The 24,329-nt window shown below is 50.4% G+C and overlaps 10 protein-coding genes across 10 annotated transcripts; 8 read left to right on the forward strand and 2 right to left on the reverse strand.

Annotated features, from left to right (window-relative positions):
• Window positions 1-2,377: 2,377 nt before the first annotated feature.
• AA0111_g11920 (hypothetical protein) lies at window positions 2,378-2,675 on the reverse strand (the record flags this gene model as incomplete). The annotated part of the gene is made up of 2 exons (XM_028645841.1): window positions 2,378-2,574; window positions 2,633-2,675. The coding sequence occupies 2 exons, from the start codon at window positions 2,673-2,675 to the stop codon at window positions 2,378-2,380; spliced, it is 240 nt and encodes a 79-aa protein (XP_028500488.1).
• A 586-nt stretch (window positions 2,676-3,261) lies between these two features.
• AA0111_g11921 (Copper-exporting P-type ATPase A) lies at window positions 3,262-6,747 on the forward strand (the record flags this gene model as incomplete). Its single annotated transcript, XM_028645842.1, has 1 exon — window positions 3,262-6,747. The coding sequence occupies one exon, from the start codon at window positions 3,262-3,264 to the stop codon at window positions 6,745-6,747; it is 3,486 nt and encodes a 1,161-aa protein (XP_028500489.1).
• A 1,148-nt stretch (window positions 6,748-7,895) lies between these two features.
• AA0111_g11922 (hypothetical protein) lies at window positions 7,896-8,310 on the forward strand (the record flags this gene model as incomplete). The annotated part of the gene is made up of 2 exons (XM_028645843.1): window positions 7,896-7,956; window positions 8,018-8,310. The coding sequence occupies 2 exons, from the start codon at window positions 7,896-7,898 to the stop codon at window positions 8,308-8,310; spliced, it is 354 nt and encodes a 117-aa protein (XP_028500487.1).
• Window positions 8,311-8,692: 382 nt separating this feature from the next.
• On the forward strand, window positions 8,693-9,141 carry AA0111_g11923 (hypothetical protein; the record flags this gene model as incomplete). The annotated part of the gene is made up of 2 exons (XM_028645844.1): window positions 8,693-8,947; window positions 9,007-9,141. 2 exons carry the CDS (start codon window positions 8,693-8,695, stop codon window positions 9,139-9,141), a joined length of 390 nt encoding a protein of 129 aa, XP_028500482.1.
• Window positions 9,142-10,767: 1,626 nt separating this feature from the next.
• On the forward strand, window positions 10,768-12,616 carry AA0111_g11924 (hypothetical protein; the record flags this gene model as incomplete). The annotated part of the gene is made up of 3 exons (XM_028645845.1): window positions 10,768-11,292; window positions 11,345-11,598; window positions 11,641-12,616. The coding sequence occupies 3 exons, from the start codon at window positions 10,768-10,770 to the stop codon at window positions 12,614-12,616; spliced, it is 1,755 nt and encodes a 584-aa protein (XP_028500459.1).
• A 790-nt stretch (window positions 12,617-13,406) lies between these two features.
• On the forward strand, window positions 13,407-14,134 carry AA0111_g11925 (hypothetical protein; the record flags this gene model as incomplete). Its single annotated transcript, XM_028645846.1, has 2 exons — window positions 13,407-13,595; window positions 13,652-14,134. 2 exons carry the CDS (start codon window positions 13,407-13,409, stop codon window positions 14,132-14,134), a joined length of 672 nt encoding a protein of 223 aa, XP_028500460.1.
• A 4,486-nt stretch (window positions 14,135-18,620) lies between these two features.
• On the reverse strand, window positions 18,621-18,779 carry AA0111_g11926 (hypothetical protein; the record flags this gene model as incomplete). The annotated part of the gene is made up of 1 exon (XM_028645847.1): window positions 18,621-18,779. One exon carries the CDS (start codon window positions 18,777-18,779, stop codon window positions 18,621-18,623), a length of 159 nt encoding a protein of 52 aa, XP_028500485.1.
• A 185-nt stretch (window positions 18,780-18,964) lies between these two features.
• Window positions 18,965-19,948, forward strand: AA0111_g11927 (hypothetical protein; the record flags this gene model as incomplete). The annotated part of the gene is made up of 3 exons (XM_028645848.1): window positions 18,965-19,036; window positions 19,089-19,186; window positions 19,234-19,948. 3 exons carry the CDS (start codon window positions 18,965-18,967, stop codon window positions 19,946-19,948), a joined length of 885 nt encoding a protein of 294 aa, XP_028500486.1.
• A 655-nt stretch (window positions 19,949-20,603) lies between these two features.
• On the forward strand, window positions 20,604-22,157 carry AA0111_g11928 (hypothetical protein; the record flags this gene model as incomplete). The annotated part of the gene is made up of 1 exon (XM_028645849.1): window positions 20,604-22,157. The coding sequence occupies one exon, from the start codon at window positions 20,604-20,606 to the stop codon at window positions 22,155-22,157; it is 1,554 nt and encodes a 517-aa protein (XP_028500484.1).
• A 602-nt stretch (window positions 22,158-22,759) lies between these two features.
• AA0111_g11929 (hypothetical protein) lies at window positions 22,760-23,422 on the forward strand (the record flags this gene model as incomplete). Its single annotated transcript, XM_028645850.1, has 1 exon — window positions 22,760-23,422. The coding sequence occupies one exon, from the start codon at window positions 22,760-22,762 to the stop codon at window positions 23,420-23,422; it is 663 nt and encodes a 220-aa protein (XP_028500458.1).
• Window positions 23,423-24,329: the final 907 nt, after the last annotated feature.

Raw genomic sequence — 24,329 nt, forward strand, 5'->3', positions numbered from 1 at the left:
GGGCCTGTTTCGGTGCCCTATTCGCACTTGTCGGGAAACAACCCCTTTTTGTAATCTATTTAGGTTTAGCTTAGCCGCGGCCTAATGTGCATACTTACTGTGGGAACCTACGGAGAACAAGGTAGGTATGCAACGCTGGTGCTAGCGCTTTTTGTCTCTGTTAAGAACCTACCTTACTAACAACGCAATAGCCCGCTGAGGAGGAAATTCCAAGCAAAGACGCAGAGATAAAGAAGCTCGCGACGCTCAAAAAGCTCTACAATTATCCCAAAGAGGCAAGCGCAAAGCTTCAGAAGCTTTAGCAAGGCCTAAGAAGAAGCGGCGTGGTGGTGCGGCTGCGCGTCGTGGTGTTGTTGATGCAGAGCCTCCTCGGGAACTGCGCACCCACACCACCCGCAGCGGCCGCAAAGCAACACTATATACTTAGTTTTTTGATGAATACTGTCGCATAGGTCTACAGATCACTGCACCAAAAGACCGCATGATAATAGCTATTGTACGTGGTTCAACAGCTTCATGTTTATGTGGGTGGTTGGGGGCCCTCGCGGGCAGCACACCCTTGTGCACGGAACACGGGCATTGCGCGCACGGACACGGTAGCTCGCGTCAACCAACACAGCTAGCATTAAAACCGCATTTCGCTCCCATACAGCGATCGCGCAATTTCGAGACATAGTGTAATGTGTTACTATAGCTAACGCGAAAGCTCATATATTATGTAGATGAACCGTGGCGCCGCCCTCTAGCTCCGCAGACCCGCCGTCAATCCCTCGTCCGACCACGCCCGACCACGTCCGGCCACGTCCTTATACTTTTCAAGCACAACGCAACCAACACATATACTAAGCAGTAGCCAGATATTGCTACCATAGTAGATTATGTTTGGTCACTTACGCGAAAATCTTTCTGATCCGTGCAAGACAAGAGGCAAGGGTGATTACTCGGGTGGTCCTTGTCCCTGTCATTACATAGGGACTGATAACGCTACTTATTTGTGACGTCACAGTAGAATCAGTGGCTTTTAGTCCCGGGGTGGAATGGTGGATGGTGCGTTGGGGTGTTTAGGGTTGGTGCGCTAGAATGCTTCACATTTTGAAGGCGACCTGATCGAGTGGAGTCGAATAGTTTCCTGATGTGTACTAAGATGGTATAGGTAGTCTCTACGGATGAACCCTGCGCTGACATGAACTGTTCTTGCCAGATATTACAGTAGCCCCATTCCATAGTGACGTTACGAGACTGCAGATATTCTGCCGTAGGTCATCTTTCGTCTATCACTGGGCGTTTTACTGACTTGCTCTAACCAACGACTTGAAACCATGACCCGTGAGGATAAATGAACTGCCTATAGTCTAGAGGGGGACAAGCACGGCGTCAGCAAGCGACGCAGAGTGCAGTCAGCTTGTGCACCTTACTACGAACTCAAAGCTAAGTTTGGTCGACCTTTCATAGCAACGATTCTTACTCATGTCATCAAACAGGTGGCGGCATCATGATGAAGGTTTCTACCATCCTGCAAGTGATAGCCGCCGCTACAACCAGATCTACGTTGATTGTCCGTGACCACGAGAGTTACGGGTGCAGCCAGCACCAATTGATTTGTATATCTCCTCTATACGCCTCCAGAAGAGAACGTTGACGACTTCCTCCTATGGGTTCGCATTGACCCAAAATCTGATGTTGCCACCTTCGCTTGCCTTCGCAGGGACACTGTTGCGTCGTGTTCAAGTCTTACTTTGGTCGTTCAGCGTTCATAATGCAACCTAATTTATTCATCAGTGATTCCAGCTGCCTCCTAGCTGCTTTTTGTACGTCTTTCAGAACGTGGTAGGGTGATGCCCCAATGCATAGCCTTGCAGTTGCGCTCCTACTTGGCGGAGAACAGGTGCATCACTTCTCTGATTTGGGTATGGACAAGCCTATCTTCAATATTGCATTTATGCACTAATGGAGGTAAGAAAGGAAGAAGGGCATGCTGGTAGCAAGTGCAACTTCAACATACGCCAATCTGGAACTGCACCGTCAGTGGTACTAGCCCGCACCCAATGCAGCTCTACCCGTCACCCGGCAGGGGGTGGCCTACGATCACATCAGCTTTCAACATATGTTCGAACCTGAAGGGGGTATCTAAGCCTTAGACTACATCACCTGACTGCTCTGCAGGCATGATTAATGCGTATGACTACTTTAAAGCTTTGCTCGCGCACTTGTACACAGGCAGATGAACGCTCTCGTACATGAGACACAATAGTAGTGCCGCTCTGTGCTTATACAGATAGATCGTGAAGATCAGGTGGACTTGTTTATTGTTGTTGCCGCGAGGCAGAGCACAAGACTCTTGATGGAGAGTTCCCCTATTAATTACCTTTCTGTAGAGCTAAGCAGAACTACTAACAGTCTTGCCTCTCTTTGACCCTTTGACTTCCTTTCCTGACCCTTTAATTGCATCCTGAATTTGTTCGAATGTGACACTATCGTCCGTAGTCACCGTAACGGCCTGGTGATCGACAGAAGTGTCAACAGCCTGAACGCCTTGAACTTTGTTGAGCGCGGCTTTGACAGTAGAAGCGCAGCCTATTGGATGGTTATTAGAGCAGTTCCTTTGAGCCGAACGGCCACAACTCTTGCTCACCTCCGCATCCCATTTTTACATTAAACTCGTATATGTTTGACATTTTAGTCGCGGGTAGTCGTTTGTTCTTTTTTTTTGGTTGTTATTTGTCTGTTGGTCATTGGTCGTTGGTGGTGGTATTTTTGAGTGAGAGAAATGGGAGCATTGTGCCGGCTTTTTATAGTGAATGTGACTTCATTGCGGGTGGACAGATCTTGGTCGCGTCAAGTTTGGAGGTGGATGTGGCAGTTCTAGAGACTGAGGCTTCGTTGAGGCAGTGACGCTACTAGTCTGACGCTAGCGCTGTACAACGCGCACAAAACCCTCAAGCCGCTATTGCATCGCCCCCAGAGACGCTAAGCAGGGATGCATCTAAATGGCTGGTGCTGCGAGCGTCTAGAGTAATCCGCACAAACAGCGCAGCGTAGCCTCGCACAAAACCCTCAAGCCGCTATTGCATCGCCCTAGAGACGCTAAGCAGGGATGCATCTTCCCTACACACAGCGCAAGTTGTCGAACAGTGGTACATTCTTTGCACTTGTAATACAGATTCTTGGCTTCGCCACTGCCGTTCTGTATATCAATACCTCGTCGATTTGTCAATTTCCATCCAGTATCAAGGCAATCTTGAAATCATTCTGTTGCTCAAGATGGATTCTCTGATTCTCCTCGTATCAAACCTTCACTGCCCTTCGTGTGTCTCCCATGTTCAAGACGTTCTGTCTCACTTGCCCGGAATTGAATCGGCCAGCGAAGTTTCCCTGATCACGCAAACCATACGAGTCGTGCACGACAATACGGTCATCAGTCCTCACGAGATCATTGAGGCTTTAGTCAAATCTGCTCTCGAGATAAAACACGTCGTACACTTGAACAGCCAGGGGCATCAAGTTGCTGATTACGATGTTTCGGACGCCAATACCCTTACCACAGGCGGAGAACGACCCCAGAAGAGTCACATAGACAGCTGTGAAGCCTGCCAGAAAGTATGGCAGGGCAAAGATTTCTCTGTAAACGCTACTAGCTCCACCGCCACTGTCACCAAAGTCGACGTCAACCCGAACATTATCAACATACAGGACCCATCCCAGGATGATAGATATAACGCATCTATCTCTATCGAAGGAATGAGTTGTGGAAGCTGCACAGGCAAGGTTATGAGGTCATTGGATAGGCTTCCTTTCGTCTCGAAAGCGAGCGTCGACTTACTATCCCACATGGGCGTCGTCGAGTACTTCGAACGCCAAAATCTGGATATAATACTGCATCAAATCGAAGCCCTGGGATACAAAGCAACACCTATACAGGTGATCGAGCCGAAGCCAAAGCCCAAACGGGATGTTACCTATGTGGCGTCACTTTCTATCGAGGGAATGAGTTGCGGAAGCTGTACAGGCAAGATCAGAAAGGGGCTGGAAGACCTGAATTTTGTCACCGAGATCGAGGTCGACCTTTTGAACAACAGTGGGTCAGTGTCGTTCACAGGAGACGAGAGCAACGTTAGCAAAGTACTGCAGAAAGTCAGCGACATCGGCTACAAAGCAACGCTAGTCGAATTAACCCGACCCGCGGCCCTGGTTGCACCGGAAGAGAGGGTGATTGACTTTTCGATTCAGGGAATGCACTGCGAACAGTGTCCCGAGCGGATCGTAGATGCTTTGAATGAGTCGTACCGCGGCAAGGACCTTCCCCGTTTCAGAATCACGAGGAACCCAACAATGAAGGAACCGCATTTGCAGATAACGTACACGCCATCGTTGCCAGAAGGCCTGTCACTCCGCCGATTCATCTCCATTGTCGAAGCCATCGACCAAGCATTCTCAGTCCATGTCAAACATCCACCCACCATCGAAGAAAGATCGCGACGGATTCAGCGCCAGGAACTGCAGGCTATAGTAGTGCGCATGATTTTCGTGGGTATTGTCACCATACCTTCGCTGATCCTGGGCGTTGTCTACATGTCCTTGGTTCCGAAACATAACCCCACTAGGATGTGGTTTGAGGAGCCTATCTGGGTGGGTAGTGCAATGCGGATAGATTGGGCGTTGTTCATCATGACTACGCCTGTCATGTTTTTCGGGACGGATATATTCCATCGACGAGCGTTCAAAGAGATTTGGGCTATGTGGAAACCTGGAAGCACCGTTCCGCTCCTTCGCCGATTCTACCGCTTCGGGAGCATGAACCTGCTTATTAGTGTCGGCACGAGCGTCGCCTACGTCTCTTCGCTTGCAGTTCTTGCCATGAATGCTGCACGTAAAAGTAGAGAGGATGGCTCCATGAGAATGTCTTCCTCTTACTTTGATGTCGTCACATTCTTGACATTCTTTATACTGATTGGCCGATTCCTGGAAGCTTATAGCAAGGCAAAAACTGGGGATACAGTTGCAAGGCTCGCTAAGCTCCGACCGAACGAGGCGCTCCTCGTTGAGGAAGATCAATCCATCACCAAAATTCCCGTTGATCAGCTAGAGCTCGGTGACGTTGTTCAGGTTCCTCAAGGTCATTCGCCACCAGCAGATGGCCTGGTCAAGCAAGAAGGTTCCTTCTCCTTCGACGAAAGCTCACTTACAGGCGAGTCGAAACCAGTGCGAAAGGCCAAAGGGGACGTTGTTTTCACAGGTACCGTCAACGTAGCCGACCCAGTCGAGATCGTAGTTACCGGCCTCGGTGGCACTTCAATGCTTGACCAGATTATTGAGGCCGTTAGAAGAGGTCAGGCTAAGCGTGCTCCTATCGAACGAATCGCGGACGTTCTTACTGGTTACTTTGTACCTGTTGTCACATTGCTTGCAATCGTGACGTGGGTTACTTGGCTGGGCCTTGGTGTCTCTGGTCGGTTGCCTGACGCCTGGCTCGATGTGCCGGAAGGTGGTTGGCCATTCTGGTCTCTGGAATTCGCAATCGCCGTGTTTGTAGTGGCATGCCCATGTGGTATTGGCCTCGCTGCCCCTACAGCCTTGTTTGTCGGCGGCGGACTTGCTGCGAAGAAAGGAGTCTTGGTTCAGGGGGGAGGGCAGGCGTTTCAAGAAGCATCAAACTTGGATGTCATCGTCTTCGACAAAACCGGAACACTTACTCAAGGCCAGATGAAAGTAACCGACTTCGATCAGCTCCAAGAAGATATTCCCCAAGACCGACTCTTCCTTATGGCGATGGCTATGGAGGGCTTGTCAAGTCATCCAATTGCACAGGCTATTGTTACGTATTGTGGTTCAAAATTGAATCAAATGGCGATGACAGACGTTCAAGAGCTACCAGGTTATGGTATGACAGGAAAATTCACGTTTAGCGAGAACTCCAAGGAACGTATCGTTGAGGCTGCTATTGGAAATGCTCAGCTACTCGATTTCCTAAACAAGAAAGACGAGCCCACCGCGAAGGAAGACGAAAACATACTATCTTCACATACTAGGCTGCAAGAAGCTCTCCGTCATCACCAAAGCCAAGGTCACTCTACTGCCATTATTGCCGTTCGTCGTTCGTCGTTCTACGAGGCTGCCGGAATCTTCGCTCTCTCTGATCCCATTCGTCCAGAAGCACCCAAAGTCATTGCAGCCTTGCGCAACTTGGGCCTCTCCGTTCACCTCTGTACTGGAGACAACGATGTTACAGCCCATGCTATCGCCGCACAACTTGATATCCCCGTCGAGAATGTGCGTGCCGGGGTGCTACCGCAGGGCAAATCCGAATACATCAACCAACTTCAACATCCTGCAGGAGGCCGTAGAAGGCTGGTAGCCTTTACTGGAGATGGTCTCAACGATACCCCTGCTCTGACGGCTGCAGATGTCTCCATTTCGATGTCATCAGGCAGTGACATCGCAATGAACGCATCATCCTTCATCCTTGTCAACTCACACCTTGAAGCCATCTATGACCTGTTAACGGTTTCCAGGCGTGTATTCTTCAGGGTTAAGTTGAACTTTTTCTGGGCTGCTATTTACAATATCACGTTGATTCCGGTGGCGGCTGGCGTACTATACATGATTGGAGCGTCGGACACCCACCCTGGATGGCGCATGAGTCCAGTATGGGCTTCGGTGGCGATGGCAGGTAGTAGCGTCAGCGTAATCCTCAGCAGTCTGGCGCTCAAGCTTCCGGAACTTCGATGGCCGTCTAGAAAAAAGAGCTAGCTTGGTCAGATGGAATGTACAAGACGGGAAGTTTGGTCAAGAAGAGCTGGTTCTTGTTTCGCCCTTTCACAATGTGGATCATAGTCGGGTGAATTGAAAGACGCAGTGAAATTTTCAGCTGTCTCTTGATGTATTCGTTTTACAATTACGCACGTCATTTCAAAGTTGTAGTCGTTACCGTAGGTGTCTGCATATAAATTGTTATTTTACTTATTGAGTTAGCACGTATCTCAGTATCTATCTCTTGTACATCGATGAGCTATCGAGTGTTATGGACTAGTACTTGGCGCAACGAGCAGCGCCTGAACTATGGTGTGACTGGTTTCTGCCAAATCTGTACAGGACTTAATTCGAGACATGGTCAATTGCGAAAAGTCACATTATTACACAAATTCATAGTTTGTACGTACTTCTCCAATCAATGATACTATTATGGCGCGAGGTCTATCCTTTAACACCATCCTATCATTGGTCGCAAACGTGAACCGTCCTTTGGATGGCCTTGCTGGATAGATCCTGAGATGCACCACTCACCTGAGTTTGCCACGCTAAGTGCCGAGCGCCATTCCGGCCTTTACGTCGGCTACGCGTCTTTTGTGCGACGCAAAATTCGCGCGCGCTAACCCAGTCTACAGGGAACAGGACAACACCCAAGTACAAAGATGGCATAGAAAAATCTTGGCTATGTGCAACCCCTCCTTATACGCTGTCATCTAATTTTATCCGTATACTAGCGGCCGCTGTGAAGAACTGGATACACTATATAGGGCTGGTACGCATCATGGCTTCTGAACTAAAGTACCACCACAATTCTCGCCCTCTTCTACTCTCTTACACAAGAAACCTCGAATATACTATTGATGATGGCGAGTAAAGCACTTCACATGCTCAGAAGGCAAAGTGAAACGCAGCGAATGCTTCTTCGACCGCTACATCGAGTCCAACCCACCAGCCCCCGCTTGTACGGATACAGTGCTGGGAAAGGCCAGAACCGCAACGATAGCTCAGGTGGAGCACAACGTGATCCAAAAAATCCACCAGCATCAGCGCACCCATTCGATTTTTGGGGATGTAAGTCGACTTGGCGAAGAGCGGCTGTAAACACCACTCGATGTCTTGTAGGCTGCACGCTCGGCGACTTCTCGGCCATGTGGTCACTCCAGGCCTTCTACCCCGAACTGGGCTTGGGTCCAATTATGGCTATCTCGAGTAAGTCCTAATGGCATTCCGCAAGAAGTTCTACTTTTGCAGATGCGCTTACATTAAGCAGTGACTAGCGGTATCACGACCTCGATGATCTTAGAGACTGTTCTTCTTCGACTCGGTCGCGACCATCTGTCGTGGCCGGCTGCTGCCAAAACCGCATCCGGCATGAGTATGATTTCCATGCTGACAATGGAGCTCGCGCAGAATCTGGTTGACTACCATCTAACAGGTGGGGTTGTCGCATGGTCTTCGCCAAATTTCTGGGCAGCAGCGGCTGTCTCTATGCTAGCGGGCTTTTTCGCTCCTTTACCTTATAACTACATCCGTCTGAAGAAATATGGCAAGGCGTGTCATTGAGATCAACATTGGCTTGAAAGATCGACATGTGGATGAGATCTGTGGACTTGGTTACGTGATGTGCGTGCCACCTCTCTAGACTGAAGGTCGGCGTAGGTACTGGAGCTAATGCTATGGCACGCTGTACATTATGCAACCCGCTCGGCGTTATAAGAACTAAATTAGAAAAACTGCATTAACTTAACTATCTGATGATCTGTTCAACAATACGGAGGTGCATTTCAAAAGTCTGGTCCCCCCCCTGACAGCCTCAGCCACCGCACAGATGCTTGCAGGGGTAATCGGGCCGACACTGGATTGCTGTGGGCCACGTGTCCTTTGTCTTGTAACCAAATTTTCTTAGGCATTTCTTTTGTATCTCATCTTTACATCTATCTTCTTAATGTCGCCTATCTTTGATATTGCAACTCGAGCTTTAGTTGTAGCCTACAAGGCTGATGGCAAGACAAACCTAGAGATTATGGGTCTGACTGGTATTGAAAAGCGCACAATTAACAGGATCTATGCCCGGGCAATTGAGAGAGGCTTTGATCCTAGTGAAAGGCCTCTTGTGCTGCTGAACAAGTACCTTGAAGACGCTCCACGCTCTGGGAGACCTTCTAAACAGCAAGAAGCTTACAAGAAGGTTGTGGATCTTGTAAGCCGTGATCGATATGGGAGAGAGAAAGATTGTGCTGATATTGCTGGCGAACTTAGCAAGGATGGATGGGATATATCAGCTGCAACGGTGTGGAGAGTACTCAGGAGAGCTGGATTCAAGAAGACAAAGCCAACAAGGAAGCCTGGACTGACGAAGAAGATGAGAAAGGAGAGGCTAGAGTGGTGTCTTGAACACAAGGACTGGACTCTTGAGGATTGGAAGAATGTGATATGGTCTGATGAGACTGCTGTTGTACTCCTTCATCGACGTGGAGGGTATAGGATTTGGAGGAAGGCTGATGAGCTTTTTCTAAAGAGCTGTATTCGTGAGAGATGGAAGGGATATTCTGAGTTTATGTTCTGGGGTTGTTTTTCTTATGATAAGAAAGGGCCTTGTCATTGCTGGACTCCTGAGACAAAACAAGAGAAAGAAGAAGCTGTACGGGTACTTGAAAGAATGAACCAAGAGTTAGAGCCTATGATGAAGGAGAAGTGGGAGCTTGAAAGAGGTATGGAGAGGCTAGGCCTGCATAATAAGCCTGGAAGAAAACCTGTTTGGAAGTGGAATACAAAGAATGGCAAGTTAACAAGAGGAAAAGGCTCTGGCATTGACTGGTACCGGTACCAGACTATAATTACAAGGCCAAGGTTAATTCCTTTTGCAAAGGAGTGTATAAAAAGAGAGGCCTAATACTATAGTTCAAGAGGATAAGGCGCCTGCGCACGCTCAGACTTGTCAACAATCAAGTCAATCATCAATCAAGTTCGATTTTTTTGAAAAAACTTCAATTCAATCAAGTCAATCATGGTGTTGCTGTAACTGCAATCAAGTCAATTCGTGATGCCTTAATTGATTGACTTGATTGGAGTATTTGGAGTTTTCGGCGTGAGGTCGCTGAGTTTAGTGAGAGAGCGATCTCGCGATACTTTTCTAGTGTTGTACTGCGATTAGTAAGCACCTGAAACCTTAATTTCTGCCAATGTTACGCGTCGTCTCGTCTCCTCGACGCCAGTATCAACGCGGTAACAAGCAGCTTATCTCTTTGTGTTGTCGCGATGCCTCGTCCTCTTACAAAAGCAGTTAAGAGGCGTCCTGCTAGACAGAACAACGATAGTACCCGCCCAGCTAAACAGCGCAGGATCTCCGCGAAGGGCACCAAAAGCTAGCCTATACTTATCGAGGATACGCAACTAAGCTCCCCGCGTGAAGCCCTTGCAACTGCTAGCCAGGCCGTCGATTTTAAATCACAACTGCGCCACTCGCGGCTAGAAGCTGAGGTTGTTGCGCCCGTCAAGGACTCGGAGGCCGCCACCATCGCGGTAACAGTGCTAGATAAGGCTGTAGAGGATAGCTTTGATCAGCGCTTCTTGGATAACTTTGACAGTATCAATTAGGCACGCTTAAAGGGTTTTATCAAGCTACCGCAGACCCAGACGCAGCGCAAAAGCTAGGTATACGACTATAGCTACCGCGTCGCGTCGCAGCGCAACCCAGAGCGTCTCTACTAGGTTTGCCACATCTGCCACCGCAACAGGAAGCTAGAGGGCGCGGTGTTAGAGACGACGACGGCGACGAGCTCAGTGCAGTCTCATCTCCTCAAGAAACACCGCCTAGACGCGACAGGCAAGGTAGTAGTCAACCTGCCAACTGGCCAGAGGACGCTCTCTATGCTAGCAGGCACTAGTGTAGTAGTTAGCCAGGCTATTGCTAATGAGATAGGTCACTTCGACGTACAGGCGTTTCGATTAGCAGCTATCAGGTAGCTTGTCGATTGCAATATACCGCTGAGCCAATTTGAAGAGCCAGCGTTTCGACGGATGATAGAGTTTACCAACCCAGAGGCAGCAAGGGCGTTGTGGAGCAGCCACAACAGCGTCAGTCAGTACGTGATACGGCTCTACAAGTTTCTATTGCCGCAGGTTGTCGCTGAGCTTAAGGCGGCCGTTAGCAAGATCCATATAAGCTTTAACAGGTGGACAACTAAAGGCGGCAAACGTAGCTTCTTTGGAGTAGTTGCGCACTACGCAACTGCTGAGGGCGCTGTTAAGGACCTCCCAATCGACTTGCCGCAACTGTCGGGCGTCCACGCAGGCGAGAGGATAGCTAGTTGTATTGAAAATACGCTGCGGAAGTTTGGGATAACAGCGTCAAAGCTGGGTTACTTCATGCTCGACAACGCCTACAACAACGACGCCGCGATTAAGACACTTGGCAGCAAATACGGCTTTGTTGCTAGCCACCGTCGCCTGCGCTGTAGCGCTCATACGATAAACCTCGTCGGCCAGGCAGTGTTGTTTAGCTCCAACAAGGACACCTTTGACAACGACGCGGTCAACCTCCAGGTGAGCTTCTTAGCTGTCTCTCTCTCATGCGGTTGCTAACTAAGTAATACAGGACGAGGAGCGCTTCCTCCTAGAGTGGCGTAAACGAGGTCCGCTCGGGACGCTGCTAGACGTTATTAATTATATCAAGACGCCTCAGCAGCATGAGGTTTTCCGGAACTTTCAAGAACTAGCTAACCGCGAGCTGCCTGCTGACAACTACAAGATACTTGAGGTTGTAAAGCCTTGCGTTACCCGCTGGAACTCGTATTGCTCCGCCCTTGAGCGCGCCGTCCAATTGCAACCAGCTTTTAACTCGTATATCGCGTACTACGTTGACAGCTAAGACGCCGCTGACAGTCACGCGAGGACTCGCGGAAACAAGACACCTGAAGCGCCCCCGTGGATGAGATCAGGCGGGCTGTCAGCCAACGACTGGGCTGTTGTGAATGACTATATCGAGATCTTGTTGCCCTTAAGGTCAGCTACTAAACGGTTAGAGGGCCGCGGAAAAAGCGGACGCTTTGGAGCGATATACGAGGTGTTGCCAGTCTTTGAGTACCTACTTGTTGAGTTCGAACAGCGCTACAAACCTTTTGAGCTTGTTGACTACGAGGCAACTAATGCGCCTGAGGACCACCTCGCGATTAACCTAAAAGCTGCCTGGGTGAAGCTTAACGACTACTACAACCGGCTCGACGACTCGCCTGTGTACTACGCCGCCACCGCTCTCCACCCATACTACAAGTCCTATTGCGACCGCGCGTGGCGCGATAAGCCAAGCTGGCTTAGCAAATCAAAAGATGCTTTCCAGCAACTTTGGAGCACCTACCAGGTGTCGAGGAGCCCTCGGGGGCGGCCGAGAGAGCGCAACCCAAGCGCTATTGACGACGCTATCGCAGCTGTAATGGAGGATCTCGACTCCGACGAGGAGGGCTGCGACGAGTATTTGCGCTGGCGCAACTTCGAGCCAAAATGGACAAAGACAGTCTTTGAAAGCCCTAGCAGCAACCCAGTAACCTACTGGGTTAAGTTGCGAGACAAATACCCAACGCTTGCGCGCTTTGCAATTGATGTATTGACAATTCCAGCTACTAGTTGCGATTGCGAGCGCATGTTTAGCGAGCTTGGTGATCTCCTTGCTCCTCGACGACGCAATATTGGGTCGCAACTCCTCGCCGCGCTTCAGTGTATACGATCCTGGATGAGAGACGGCAAGCGTTTGCCAGTGAGGGCACCTGCGCTTAGCGACGACGACCTTGACAGGTTGTACGACCTTATGTCGTGGGATAAGCTTGATGAGACGGGTAAGTACTTGAAGCCTAGGCCTGCGCAACTTAGCTAACTCCTTCTTACAACAGACGATTATCTCACCTAGAGACGCCTCAATTACGAACAACGCTGCCCTCTACAAGCCTACTATACGTTATACTGTTGTTGCGAGGTTGTTGCTTGTACTCAGAGACCTATAGGGCGATATATTTCACCGGTGACCGGTGAGGACGCGGTGCGGGCGCTATACTCAACACCAAGAGCCTAGACAAGCTGGGTTGCGCCTACAATAGCTGTACAGCCTTATGTATTGCCGCCAGGATATAAAGACGAGGTTATATACCAACTACTGCTACGATATCCCATCAAGTAACACTGTTGGACCCACTACAAGGCAGGCAACCTGCTGTCACCATGCTCAGGGCTATAAAGCACCTTGTTGTTTATAGAGGCTTTGCCGCCTCTATTGACTAGACTCACAACAGCGTAGTGCGGTAACGGGCAGGGGATATAAGATCGCTCCATTAGTCCAGAGTAATTCGAGTCTTAGTTGGAACCGCGCAGTTTGTTACCTTTTTGCCTTTTGTTGGACCTGGAGGCGACAACGCTTTAACAATAACTAATCGCAACACTAGGAATTAGCTGTATAGGCCCCCAGGGCTCTTTTTTTTAGCCTCACGCGCCCTTCGCAGCTCCCTCAGCCTAATCGGGCAATTATAGCTCCAATCATACCAATCACGTCAATCCAACTCCAATCAGACACGCCCTTTTAGGCCTTCAAGTCAATCAAGTCAATCACAACTCCACGATAACTGCAATCAAGTCAAATACGAGCTTCATGATTGATTGACTTGATTGTTGACATGTCTGATCCCAACGCCCAGCTCGTCAACGATCTCTTGTCCGCTCCGACGGCCATCAAGCGCTTCCAGCGGCTACTCGTCCAGGGGGGTAGTCTTGTGACGGGTGAGGCTCTGCGCAAGCTGATCGTCTTCGACTTCAACGGCGCTCAGCCCGCGAATGGCGCGCTGGGTGGTGCAGCCAAGTCGGCCGTCCGTATCACCTGAGAGCTCCTTTGTCATGCATGCTGACTGAACACCACCCACAGACCGTAGAGACGTTTCCCTTGGTCACTGATCTCGGCATAGGCATGACGCTTCTCTTCCTCGAGCCCTGCGGGATCAACACGCCGCACATCCACCCGAGGGCGACTGAGTTTCTGCTTCTGGTCGAAGGGTCCGGCCTCCGATTCGGAAGCTTCCTCGAGAATGGCCTGGTTTCACTGGGGCAGAACCAGGAGGTCGCCGGCACGCTGGACAGGTATCAGGCTACGGCCTTCCCGTCGGGCAGCTTGCACTACCAGTTCAATAACGGGTGTCAGAAGGCGGTCCTTGTGGCGGGCTTCAACTCAGACGATCCAGGTACAAGCTCGGCAGCGCAGGGCTTCTTCAGCCTCAATCCAGAGGTGGTCAACGCCACGCTCGGCCCCGCTGTGTCTTTCGCTGGCGGCAGGCCAGAGGAGCTGCCAAAGCTGATTCCCGAAAGCCTTGCGCAGGACGTGCGCAGCTGCTTGGCCAGGTGCAGGGGGTAGTCTAGTAGGGCTCGCAGTGGGCGGCGACGAGTGGTCTCTGCGTAATGTGTGGGGCGATGTGCCGCAGTATGCCGCGGTTATGGTCAAGGGAACTGGGAGTGTGGTCTTTACTGGTTGCCAATGCAAGGGCTTAGCGTTCCGTACGATTTCAATGCAACTTGGTACCACTGATACACACGTCGTAATTGTCCACTGTCTGTAATGCTTCGCTAGACGGGAGAGGACATTGTGCAGCTAGCACACCTTTTTCCGTGGCTAGCTCGACGCATTGCAACTGCTTCACATGCTTGCATGCCCTCCTGCTGCCCTCCTGCTGCCCTCTTTTCTAACCTGCTTAACTCGTCAAGTAGTTGACCCGTGCCTTCCCTGCAAGCCCCCGCTACCCATCGTCGGCATACGCAGCACGCGGAACAGCACGAGGTTAGGACTCTGACTGGCAAACAGTCTGCCGTCTTGAACCAGATAACACGGCGTAAGCCTCCCCACGCTTCCCTTGAAGTCTCAAGGAAGCCGAAAATGCGGGTTGCTACAGTACGAAAGGTCTCGCTGCACCCAGAGCGGGCTGCTGGAAGCCGCTCTGGGAACCGAACGGAGCTGGATCAAGGTCGACAGCGCAGCCGATGCAGTTCGGACCTATGCATAGCTCGCTGTTCGCGAACAGGCTGCTTTGAGCTCCGATGAAACCTGCCCCCCAGTCAGCGCGACGATGGTACCAGAACCGGTTTGGGCGTCTCAGTGCTTATGCATCCGCATTCAAGCCCATTTCAGCTATTCTGCCCACGCTGGATGCGAGGCAGAGCGTACATAAGACAGAACATACAACCTAGACCGGAGCACATGCTCGCCGACTAGTCACATGCGCGCTTCAGGTACATCTAGCAACAGTCCTCTTCAGCCGAGTTCCATCCACCACGTCATGCAGACCAAGCCAGAGCAGCAGCTTGCGGAAGAAGCGGTCCAGGACTGCGACATCTCTGATCTCGACCTAGAACAGGTACGTAGCCGCTGTGCAAGCGCGAGCGAGCGGCGCACCAGCTCACAGTAACAAGATGTCGCAGGCCAAGCGCTGTCGGGAACCTTATTACTAATAATGCCGTGCGATGACCTTTATATGAGCTCAGCTAGGATGCTACAAACAATACAACAGACACTCTCTCCTAATTATTTCTATCAATACTACCCGCACTCAACCGTGCGACATCTGGAGATTGGGAAATCTTTGAAGAAGTAAACAGATTTGGATCTGGTGAGAACCGGCCAAAACTCACGTCTGAACACGTCTCATCTGCCTTCTCATACAACGCCGAAGATGTTGACGGAGAGGGTTCAGTAGGTCGCCCAGGATCTTCGTGGTGATCGCGAGAAGTATTGGAAGCTTTAGCGCATAGGTCGTGACTTCTGAGATCAAACTTCTCTTAAGCTCATCTGAAAGCTTTATTCGGTATTCTGCCATGGTCCTTGAGGGCTTCAATGTGGGTAAGAACGAGCCACTAAACAAGTGGATACTGAATATGCGCAAGAATACGATGCATCAGAAGTTGTATAGTGGCCAGCCATATTGCGCATGATAGAAAGGGATGATGTCTACAATATTTGGCGCTTACGCGTCCCCAAGATTCTGGCTAACCTAGAACAAGGCCAAGAAGCTTCCAAGGTATGTTGCTACGAGTACCCTCTTTGCTTAGCGGCCTGTACCATATCAAAGTGCAACCCCGCACTTCAACTACTGTAACAAGAAGATCCGCTCTGGATATTGGGGCTCGGCGCTTGAGGTCGTTGTTTATGGCAGGCGGTCTTCTCAGAGCTCTCTTTCACACTGTAACAATACTTTCTGAGCGCTGGCTTCGCCGACGACGTCTGTTAGTATCTAATCAAAATGGAGCGGGTAAAAGCATGTTCGTTCCGTCTCTCACTTGCCAGCTGCGGCGATGCCGCTCTAATCCTGCTATCACTATTCAACACCGCTAAATATCCAATGGCGCACAAAATTTCTTTAACACTCTCCACGTAAGTTTCAATGTTACCATCTCGGCAAGCGAAGCGCATGCGAATCACACGCAAATCGCGTAATGCACGCAGGTGTAATCCAAAGTTGCGGCTACAAGGTCCCATACAATAGGTGATCTTTTCTGTCAGCCATTCTTGGTGGCCTTGAAAACCTAATTCTTAGCCTCTTTGGCCAGTAACTTGTTATCCTCCTTATTCTTCTTGTTATTTTTATTCTTAGTAGGTCGATACTGTGGTGTAGCAACTAGTCACATGATCTAGGAGAAGGGATATAAACTCCGAAGGCCTCTCGGAGCGAGAGGCCAGCCTTCTTAGACAATTTTACTGCATCGATTACTCCTCGCTCTTCCCTTTGCCCTCCTATCCCACCGATTGCGGGTCGAAGACCTCCTGCCTCTGCTCGACATCCTGTTGTGCTACAATACCCTCGATCCTCAAAACATGCCTCTGCTCTCTGACTTGACGCGCATCACTTCGATTATCCTCTTGCAAGCGATATGCGCCAACAGACCATTCTTACGGAAACCCCCCCCCCCCCCTGAAATCGGTGCACTTGCCCAAGTACACATCAAATGAGAGACTATTAGTAACAGGGCCTTCCTGATTGGTTAAAGAAGAATTTTGTAAGCTAACGGCTGCTTATTCAGTGGAGGTTAAAACCGGTTTTGCCCACGTATAGCTCCGGCGCGTCGATCTTGGACGTTCGTTTGGGGGACGCCGTACACTGCTGCAGCGAAAATGCTGCAGCACGATTCACTTTTAATCTACTGTTTGTTTGTAGCTAAGATATCAAGCTATGTTCTACCTTCAATATAAGATTGTTTCATGTTGCGTTACCGTAGTATTGCCAGTGCCAAGTGAAGCGTTGCGTCATATTGGCGGGGTTGCTCCACTATGGCCACCACCGTCCACTCGCTCCCGGCTCAATAATCGATACCCCGCGTGGTGTGCTGCCCTTAGCTATTTACAACACTAAGATCTTTCATACACAAGGTCTTTATACGCCGGGGTGCACAATGCCGCGCTAAAAGTCGATGGACGTTGATTGTTTCGACAGCTTGCAGCTTCGCGTGGGGTTGCTGGTTGGGTCTAATCGATTGAAGGTGATTAGTACCTTGTTGGACAGAACGACCATCAAGGTGCCCGTAGGCGGAGGTTCATATAATCCAGCAATACTGCCCCTCCTCAGCCTCCTCCATCCATCGTGCAGATAGAAGTATCAGTCCCGTGCACAATGACGACATTTCGATACGATCCTCTTTTTCTTCCCACCGAGATATACGCCACCGACTTGGACTGATCGGACGCTACGTCAATGTTTGGTCAATGGGAGCGGGGTAACCTACGACGGACGTCCTCAGCCGCAGAAAGTCTGCTAAAGAGCTTTGGGAACCTGGTTGTGGCGCCGAGCTTGTTGAGGATGATGCTGGCCTATGCGGTTCGGGCTACGAGCGCGTGGAGAAGCGCCCGACAGCAGCTTCTCAACGTCGAAATGACCGCCTTGGTCTTTGCACAAGGCCGAACATTTACCTCAACATTCTTGTTATCTGCCTTACGCGGCAGTAAGTGGGGAAGCAATCAGTCTAGTGGGCGTCATAGGCGGAGTTCAATCTCCGTACTATTCCACCCGCAGGGACTCCGCAGCATACCGGATTCCCCACTCCACCCTTGATGCGCACTGCATCAGTCGTACCTGAGAGCAGCGCGGCAGAGAACAGCTAGCCTTTGCGATGTCGTAACCGTAACGTAATGTAAGAACTGTCGATGCACCGGGGAATCGTCACAATTACGTAATCAGCAGCATTATTTAAACTCTGTTTGGGCCAACCCTTCAACCTGCTCTTACAGTCCTCGTACTCATACAACCCGATCATCTTTTCGCAACTCGCACCCAAGTTCCCCACAGCCAATTCCAGCAACTCCTAGCATGGCCTGCCAATGCGGTTCTAGCTGCGACTGCAGCGGTCCTCAGACATGCACCTGTGATAAGAATTGCTCCTGCAAGTCTTGCGGTGTAAGTTGGAACTCAAGAATAAAATCTTACACGTAATGACCAGAACTTCCGATGCATAGAAATAAATCCGACGCCTGCCTGTTCAACGCGGATGGTTTTTGCTATCATGGAATCGGGTTGCCACACAGATCCGCTCTAGTTTGCAACGGTTTCCGCGACACTCGTTCTGAATATGTTACAGCTCTGGAGCACCAGGCTGTACAATATGAGATGGTGACTTAGGGATATGGTTGGAGTGTAGTTCATTTATGTATAATGAATACTTAGGAAGTTCCTCGACCTGAGCACTGCTTTATCGTATCTGTTATCACGCGCGTGTATTGGAGTTTATATGTCACGCTCGCCTCGGCCATTGTGCATTAGAAGGAACAGATCTCGTATCTCTGTAGATGTGCGGATGGCTTTCGAGAATCCTAACTATACCAAGATACATGTTCTCCACCAGGCCCCTCATAACTTCGCCTGTTACCCGGCATTTTTAAGACCAATGGCTATGGATGGCCTAGGTTCGGGCAGAGTCCGTCGGTTCTTTGCCTTTTGGGCACGGTCAATGTTTGCGCACATAGTCACGGAGAGGATGAACGCGGCGTGACGGTGTGCCAAGCTGCCAGTCACTGCTGCCATGGCTGCGTCGAGGAACGGGGGCTTCGCTGCAGTCTTTCCCCCATAACACAAATCAACCGCACCTTCTATTTTTCTCGAGAACGTCTCCATCAACAGATCTCGTGCTCTACTATCTGTCACACCTCGATTGATTCCTTCAACACGTCTGACTTCACCTTCCTATGCCCTCGCAACGGTCGAGCCCGATGGAGGCAAAAGGCAACATCAGGAAGCGAGTTTGCAAAGCTTGCGACCGGTGTCGTCTGAAGAAGTCCAAGGTATGTGGGAGCCTGTGTATATCTTCTGGCGCAATGTGCTCACAGAAAATAGTGTGATGGCGCCAGTCCATGCAGCCGGTGCAAGACCGATAATGCCATCTGCGTGTTCAGCGAGAGGGGGAAGTTGCAAGATAAAGTATATCCTAAAGGGTAAGACAGTTCTCTTTTCCCTTCCGGGACGTTATTAATGTGTGTAGATACGTGGCAATACTCGAAAAGCAACAAGAACAACTCGTAGCTGGCCTTCGGAAGGTGTACAGTCGACTACAGAACGGCGAGGGCTGGCCAGGTGGGCCATTGCGCGAGGCACAGGGCGGTCACCCTCTGACTCATGACATCCTTGAACGACTCGACCTCCTACGTTCCAAAGTGGACAGTAACAGCAACTACAAAGGCTTTGAAGAGAGCTGCAATCGCATCCAACAGAAGCTGCTCGAAAGTGGCGCTCCCTATAAGCGTAGGCGAGGGTCTGTGGGCTCCATCTCTGACTTTGGCACGCCATCTTCCTCAACATACGGCGGAGCATCAACGACGAAGTCTTTCCCCTTTACAGATTCGTTCGCGCACAACAATGTGCCGCCAACAACTCTACTGGACTGCTCCTTTTCCAGGCAGTCGCAGGTTATGCCCTTGGTTAAACAAGAAGCGCCCATGGTGTCGCCCACTTTCATGGACGCTGGTGCGGTGGACCTCTCAGCACTTCAGCGAACAGCCTGGACAGGAGATTCGACGGTGATGGATGAGCCACTAGACTTCTGCAGGCCTATGTACAGTCTAGACAGTTTCAACAACTCCGACCAGACGGCGATAATGCTTAACCCGATCGCCGTCAATCCGGACCCTGTGCTGCCTGATTGGAACAACGATGGCGTCGATTTCAGCAACATCATACACAACCAGGCGGTGGCATAATTGGCGCGGCCTCAGCTTTGCAGATGATTAGAGGATTTGAGAGTGGAACAATCAGTAATTGACTAAACTTTGTTTGGTGCGCTTGGCGGCACAGTGTTGTAACAATGTCGCCATGACGTATGGACGCAGCTGAATATGCGATTGTATGACATCTTCTCGCTAACTCAGGATGGCGAGATTGCGCACGAAGAGCTTGACGCACCAGAGCGCGGAAACATCTTGGAGGTACGGTCTCGGCGCCTGTACCTAACCATGCTCCCTCATCCGGTCTGCCTTATCTGCACAGGGAATGAAGAGTTCTCGTATGAACGGAGGATGCGCCATGTTCCACGAAAGGATGTCTTGAAGAAGCACGTGGAGACCCATTTTCGACTCCCTGAACTTCAGTCAAGGTTTCAATACCGCCACCCCAGTTGCGCCGATATGCTGGTTGACATGATGCATTTTAAGGGGTCTGTACCCCCACTCAACCACTGGCTAGTCCAACAGTGATCTAGGAGTTGCATGGCTTTAAGAGGTCTTCAATCGTCAAACTAAAGCCAAAGCTCGGCAGTCATCACAGTTGTCAACAATCAAGTAGATCGGCATATTTGATTCCTATCTAGGTATAACTCGACCCTGATTGGGGAAGTGCTAACCTACATAGGAATCAAGTATGTCGGTCTACTTGATTGTTGGCAACTGTGCGGGCAAGGACGACTACACAGCACCAAGGTCGTACAGACCTATCGCGCTGATGAATACCACCGGCAAGATCATGGATGCAGTTATGGCCCGACGACTCAGCCATCTGGCCGAAACCCACCATGTCCTGCCGCCGACACATATGGGCGGCAGGAAAATGCGCTCCACTGAGCACACACTCCACACCGTCACCAAGAAGATATACGAAGCATGGGATCGCAGGATTGGCCAAGTGGCCAGCCTCTTGCTACTCGACGTCTCTGGCGCCTTCGACAACGTCTCGCATGTATTCCTGCTCCACGACCTGCGGAAAAGACGAGTGGACGAGAAGACAGTCAAGTGGATCGCAAGCTTCCTCAGCAATAGACACACGAGCATTGCTATCGACGGCTTCCAGTCGACGGAGTATGAGATAAACACTGGTATACCCCAGGGACTGTCGCTGTCGCCCATCCTCTACCTCTTCTACAATGCCGATCTAATAGACCAATGCAATCAAGAGACGGACGTCATGTCAACGGGATATATAGACGACATCGCTATACTAGCATGGGGCGAGATAACAAAGCAGACATGCGATAGACTAGGCAAGACCCTCGAAAAAGCGCAATGGTGGGCCACCACACACGCATCCGTCTTCGCCCCGAACAAATTTCAGCTGACCCACTTCACGAGGGCGCACAGGCGCATTGATACCAATAGACAGATCCAAGCCCAGTGGGGCGAGATAAAGCCTACGGCAACATGCAAGTACCTTGGACTGACCATGGATTCTAAGCTGTACTGGAAGGAGCACGCAGAAGAGATAAGACGAAAGGCGACAAAAACGGTGACTGCGCTCAGCTGCCTTGGTAGCTCCACCAGGGGCGCCAGCCTTGTCGACATGCGGAGGATATACGAAGGCACCGCACTCCTGCAGATGATGTACGCCTGCTCGATCTGGTCGAACGCTAGCACGAAAGGGAAGTTGTATACCCAGAAGACACTGGACATACTGCAGAGCATTCAAGCAAGAGCAGCGAGAAACATCTGCGGAGCTTTCAAAGCGACTTCAAGAGCTGCACTCGATGTGGAGGCATTCCTCCTCCCCGTCGAACAGGAGATATGGAAACATAACGCAGGCGTCATCACCCGAATCCTCTCGTGCATGGACATTGCAAGCACCGCGGGCTTCCCGGCAAGCGAAGTGCAACCCACAGCAGCTAAAACCTACGGGAAGCACGTTGACTTATGGCGAAAGACCCACGACAATATGAAGCGCAAACGAAGCCAGGGCTTATACACGCAAGAGCAGATCCCATGCTTCCTCACTCCCCCTCGGAGACGAGGTCCGAACACTTACATCGATACCACAGCCGAAAAAGCTCGGGAGAGACACGGCAGAGAGCATACAAAAGGAGACAACCTCAGCATCTACACAAATGGCAGCGGCATCGAAAGCGAGATAAGCTCTGCAGCCGTATGTCTGCTCACGCAGCAGACGCGAACAGTGCATATGGGATCCGATACGACGTCGACAGTATAGGCAGCAGAGCTACAGGGGATCAGCTTAGCATTGCAGATCGCTCAAGAGTATGCAGAAAGAGGCGGAAGCCGACGAGAGATCGCCATATACACAGACAATCAAGCCGCCATTTGGTCTATAGCCAAAGCAGAAGGAAGATCCGGAGCTTACATTCTCGAAGACATCGCACGACGAATCCAGAAGCTCCAGGATACAGGCCTACTAGTGACTGTCCGACGGATACCAGCCCACATAGGCATTCCAGGAAACGAGGCCGCCGACCGAGCTGCCAAGGAGGCCACTGGATGGACGGAAGACGGCCCACCTCCCCCCCAACACACACACACACACACACACACACACACACACTCTCTCTCTCTCTCTCTCTCTCTCTCTCGGCACACAGATGCCTCAGAATGCAAGGAAATCACCCTAATGTACATACATCGCTCAGCCTCCCCAACTAGAAGGGGAGCTGTAGTTCTGAAATGGTAGTAATACCCGCGCAGGCAAGAAATGATTTCTAAGGTAGTGTGTTAGCACTGTAATCCCATAGCTTATCACGTTCTATATGCCCTTCGGGAGGCGAGATGGTGGACTTCATCCCTATCAACAGACGTAAAATGAATACCAACCAACCAACCAATCCACCGAATGCTGAAGTTATCCTAAAACGCTTCAACAATACAACTTCAGGGCAAGATGAGGATCCAGAAAATCAGGAGGAGGAGGAGGATTGGAGTAGCTGGAGACAGCTCCGTTGTTTATTCGATGCTGCTGTGAAGGATACTACTACAGTTGAAGCCCAGAAGCTGAGCTCTTCACTCCATTCCATGCAGGTCCAAATTGAGCTTCTTCACCATGAAAATAAGGGGCCACGTACAGTTCTTACTATCAAGAAGAAGCACAACAACAAGAGTATTACTATAGCCCCTGGAGAGGATGAGGAATACCTTGGTGGCTTTATGTTTGGAAGTCCTAGAAAGGTAAGGGCAGCTGAGGCGAGAGAGCGCCTGAGAAAACAACAAGATGCGGAAGAAAAGATTAGAAAAGCTGGGGATAAGGAGTTGAAAGCCGCTGCTGCCTTGTATAAAAGGAAGATAGCAGAAGAAGCAAAAGTGTTGCGACAGTTAGCAAAGGAGGCGAGGGAGAAGGAGCGAAAACAGAGGGCTGATGAAGTAGCTGCGCGTAGGGCCCAGAAACAACATGAAAAGGAGGCAAAAGTCGCTGCAAAAGCAATACAATCGTCCCCAAGAGGCAAGAGTAGCAAAGAGGAGGACTGTTAGGCGTGTTGGAGGTAGTGCTATTGCCGTTGAGGCTGCACCACCAGCCCCACCAAAAACAACACGAACGCGATCTATACAGACCCCAAAAAAGTATTCTGAGTAGCACAAGTTGATCGCAAGCATCGAATCATTATTGCCCTACAGAATGTCATGATTATAGCTACTGTGGGTGGCTGTGCAGCCTCATTCTTCAATTTCTGCGCATATTGGTGGGGTGGCTCATCGGGTGAGTCGGCTCATCGGCTGATCACGCACGGTAACAGACGTCATTGGCGAAGCCAGCGTTCAGAAAGTAATGTTTCAATGAGAAAGAGAACTTGGAGAAGCTTGCTTGCTACAAACAACGACCCCAAGCGCCGAGCGTATCTTCTCGTTATAGTGGTTGACGTGCGGGGTTGCAGATTGATATGGTGCAGGCCGCTAAGCAAAGAGGGTATTCGTAGCAATGTGTCTTGGAAGGTTCTTGGCATTGTTCTAGGTTAGCCGGAATCTTGGGGACGCGTAAGCGCCAAATATTGTAGACATCATCCCTTTCTATCATGCGCAATATGGCTGGCCACTATACAACTTCTGATGCATCGTATTCTTGCGCATATTCAGTATCCACTTGTTTAGTGGCTCGTTCTTACCCACATTGAAGCCCTCAAGGACCATGGCAGAATACCGAATAAAGCTTTCAGATGAGCTTAAGAGAAGTTTGATCTCAGAAGCCACGACTTATGGAGACTCCGATGACAACTTGAACGATAGCACTAAAGCTCCCGACACTTCTTCCGATCATCACGAAGATGCTGGGCGACCTACTGAACAACGTCCGTCAACACCTTCGGCATTGTATGAGAAGGCAGATGAAACATGTTCAAGCGCGAATCTTGGCCGAAGCCCGCCAGATCCAAATCTGTTTACT

The sequence above is a fragment of the Alternaria arborescens genome, assembly GCF_004154835.1.
Source record: "Alternaria arborescens strain FERA 675 chromosome Unknown contig_61, whole genome shotgun sequence".
In the NCBI taxonomy this organism is placed as follows: domain Eukaryota; kingdom Fungi; phylum Ascomycota; class Dothideomycetes; order Pleosporales; family Pleosporaceae; genus Alternaria; species Alternaria arborescens.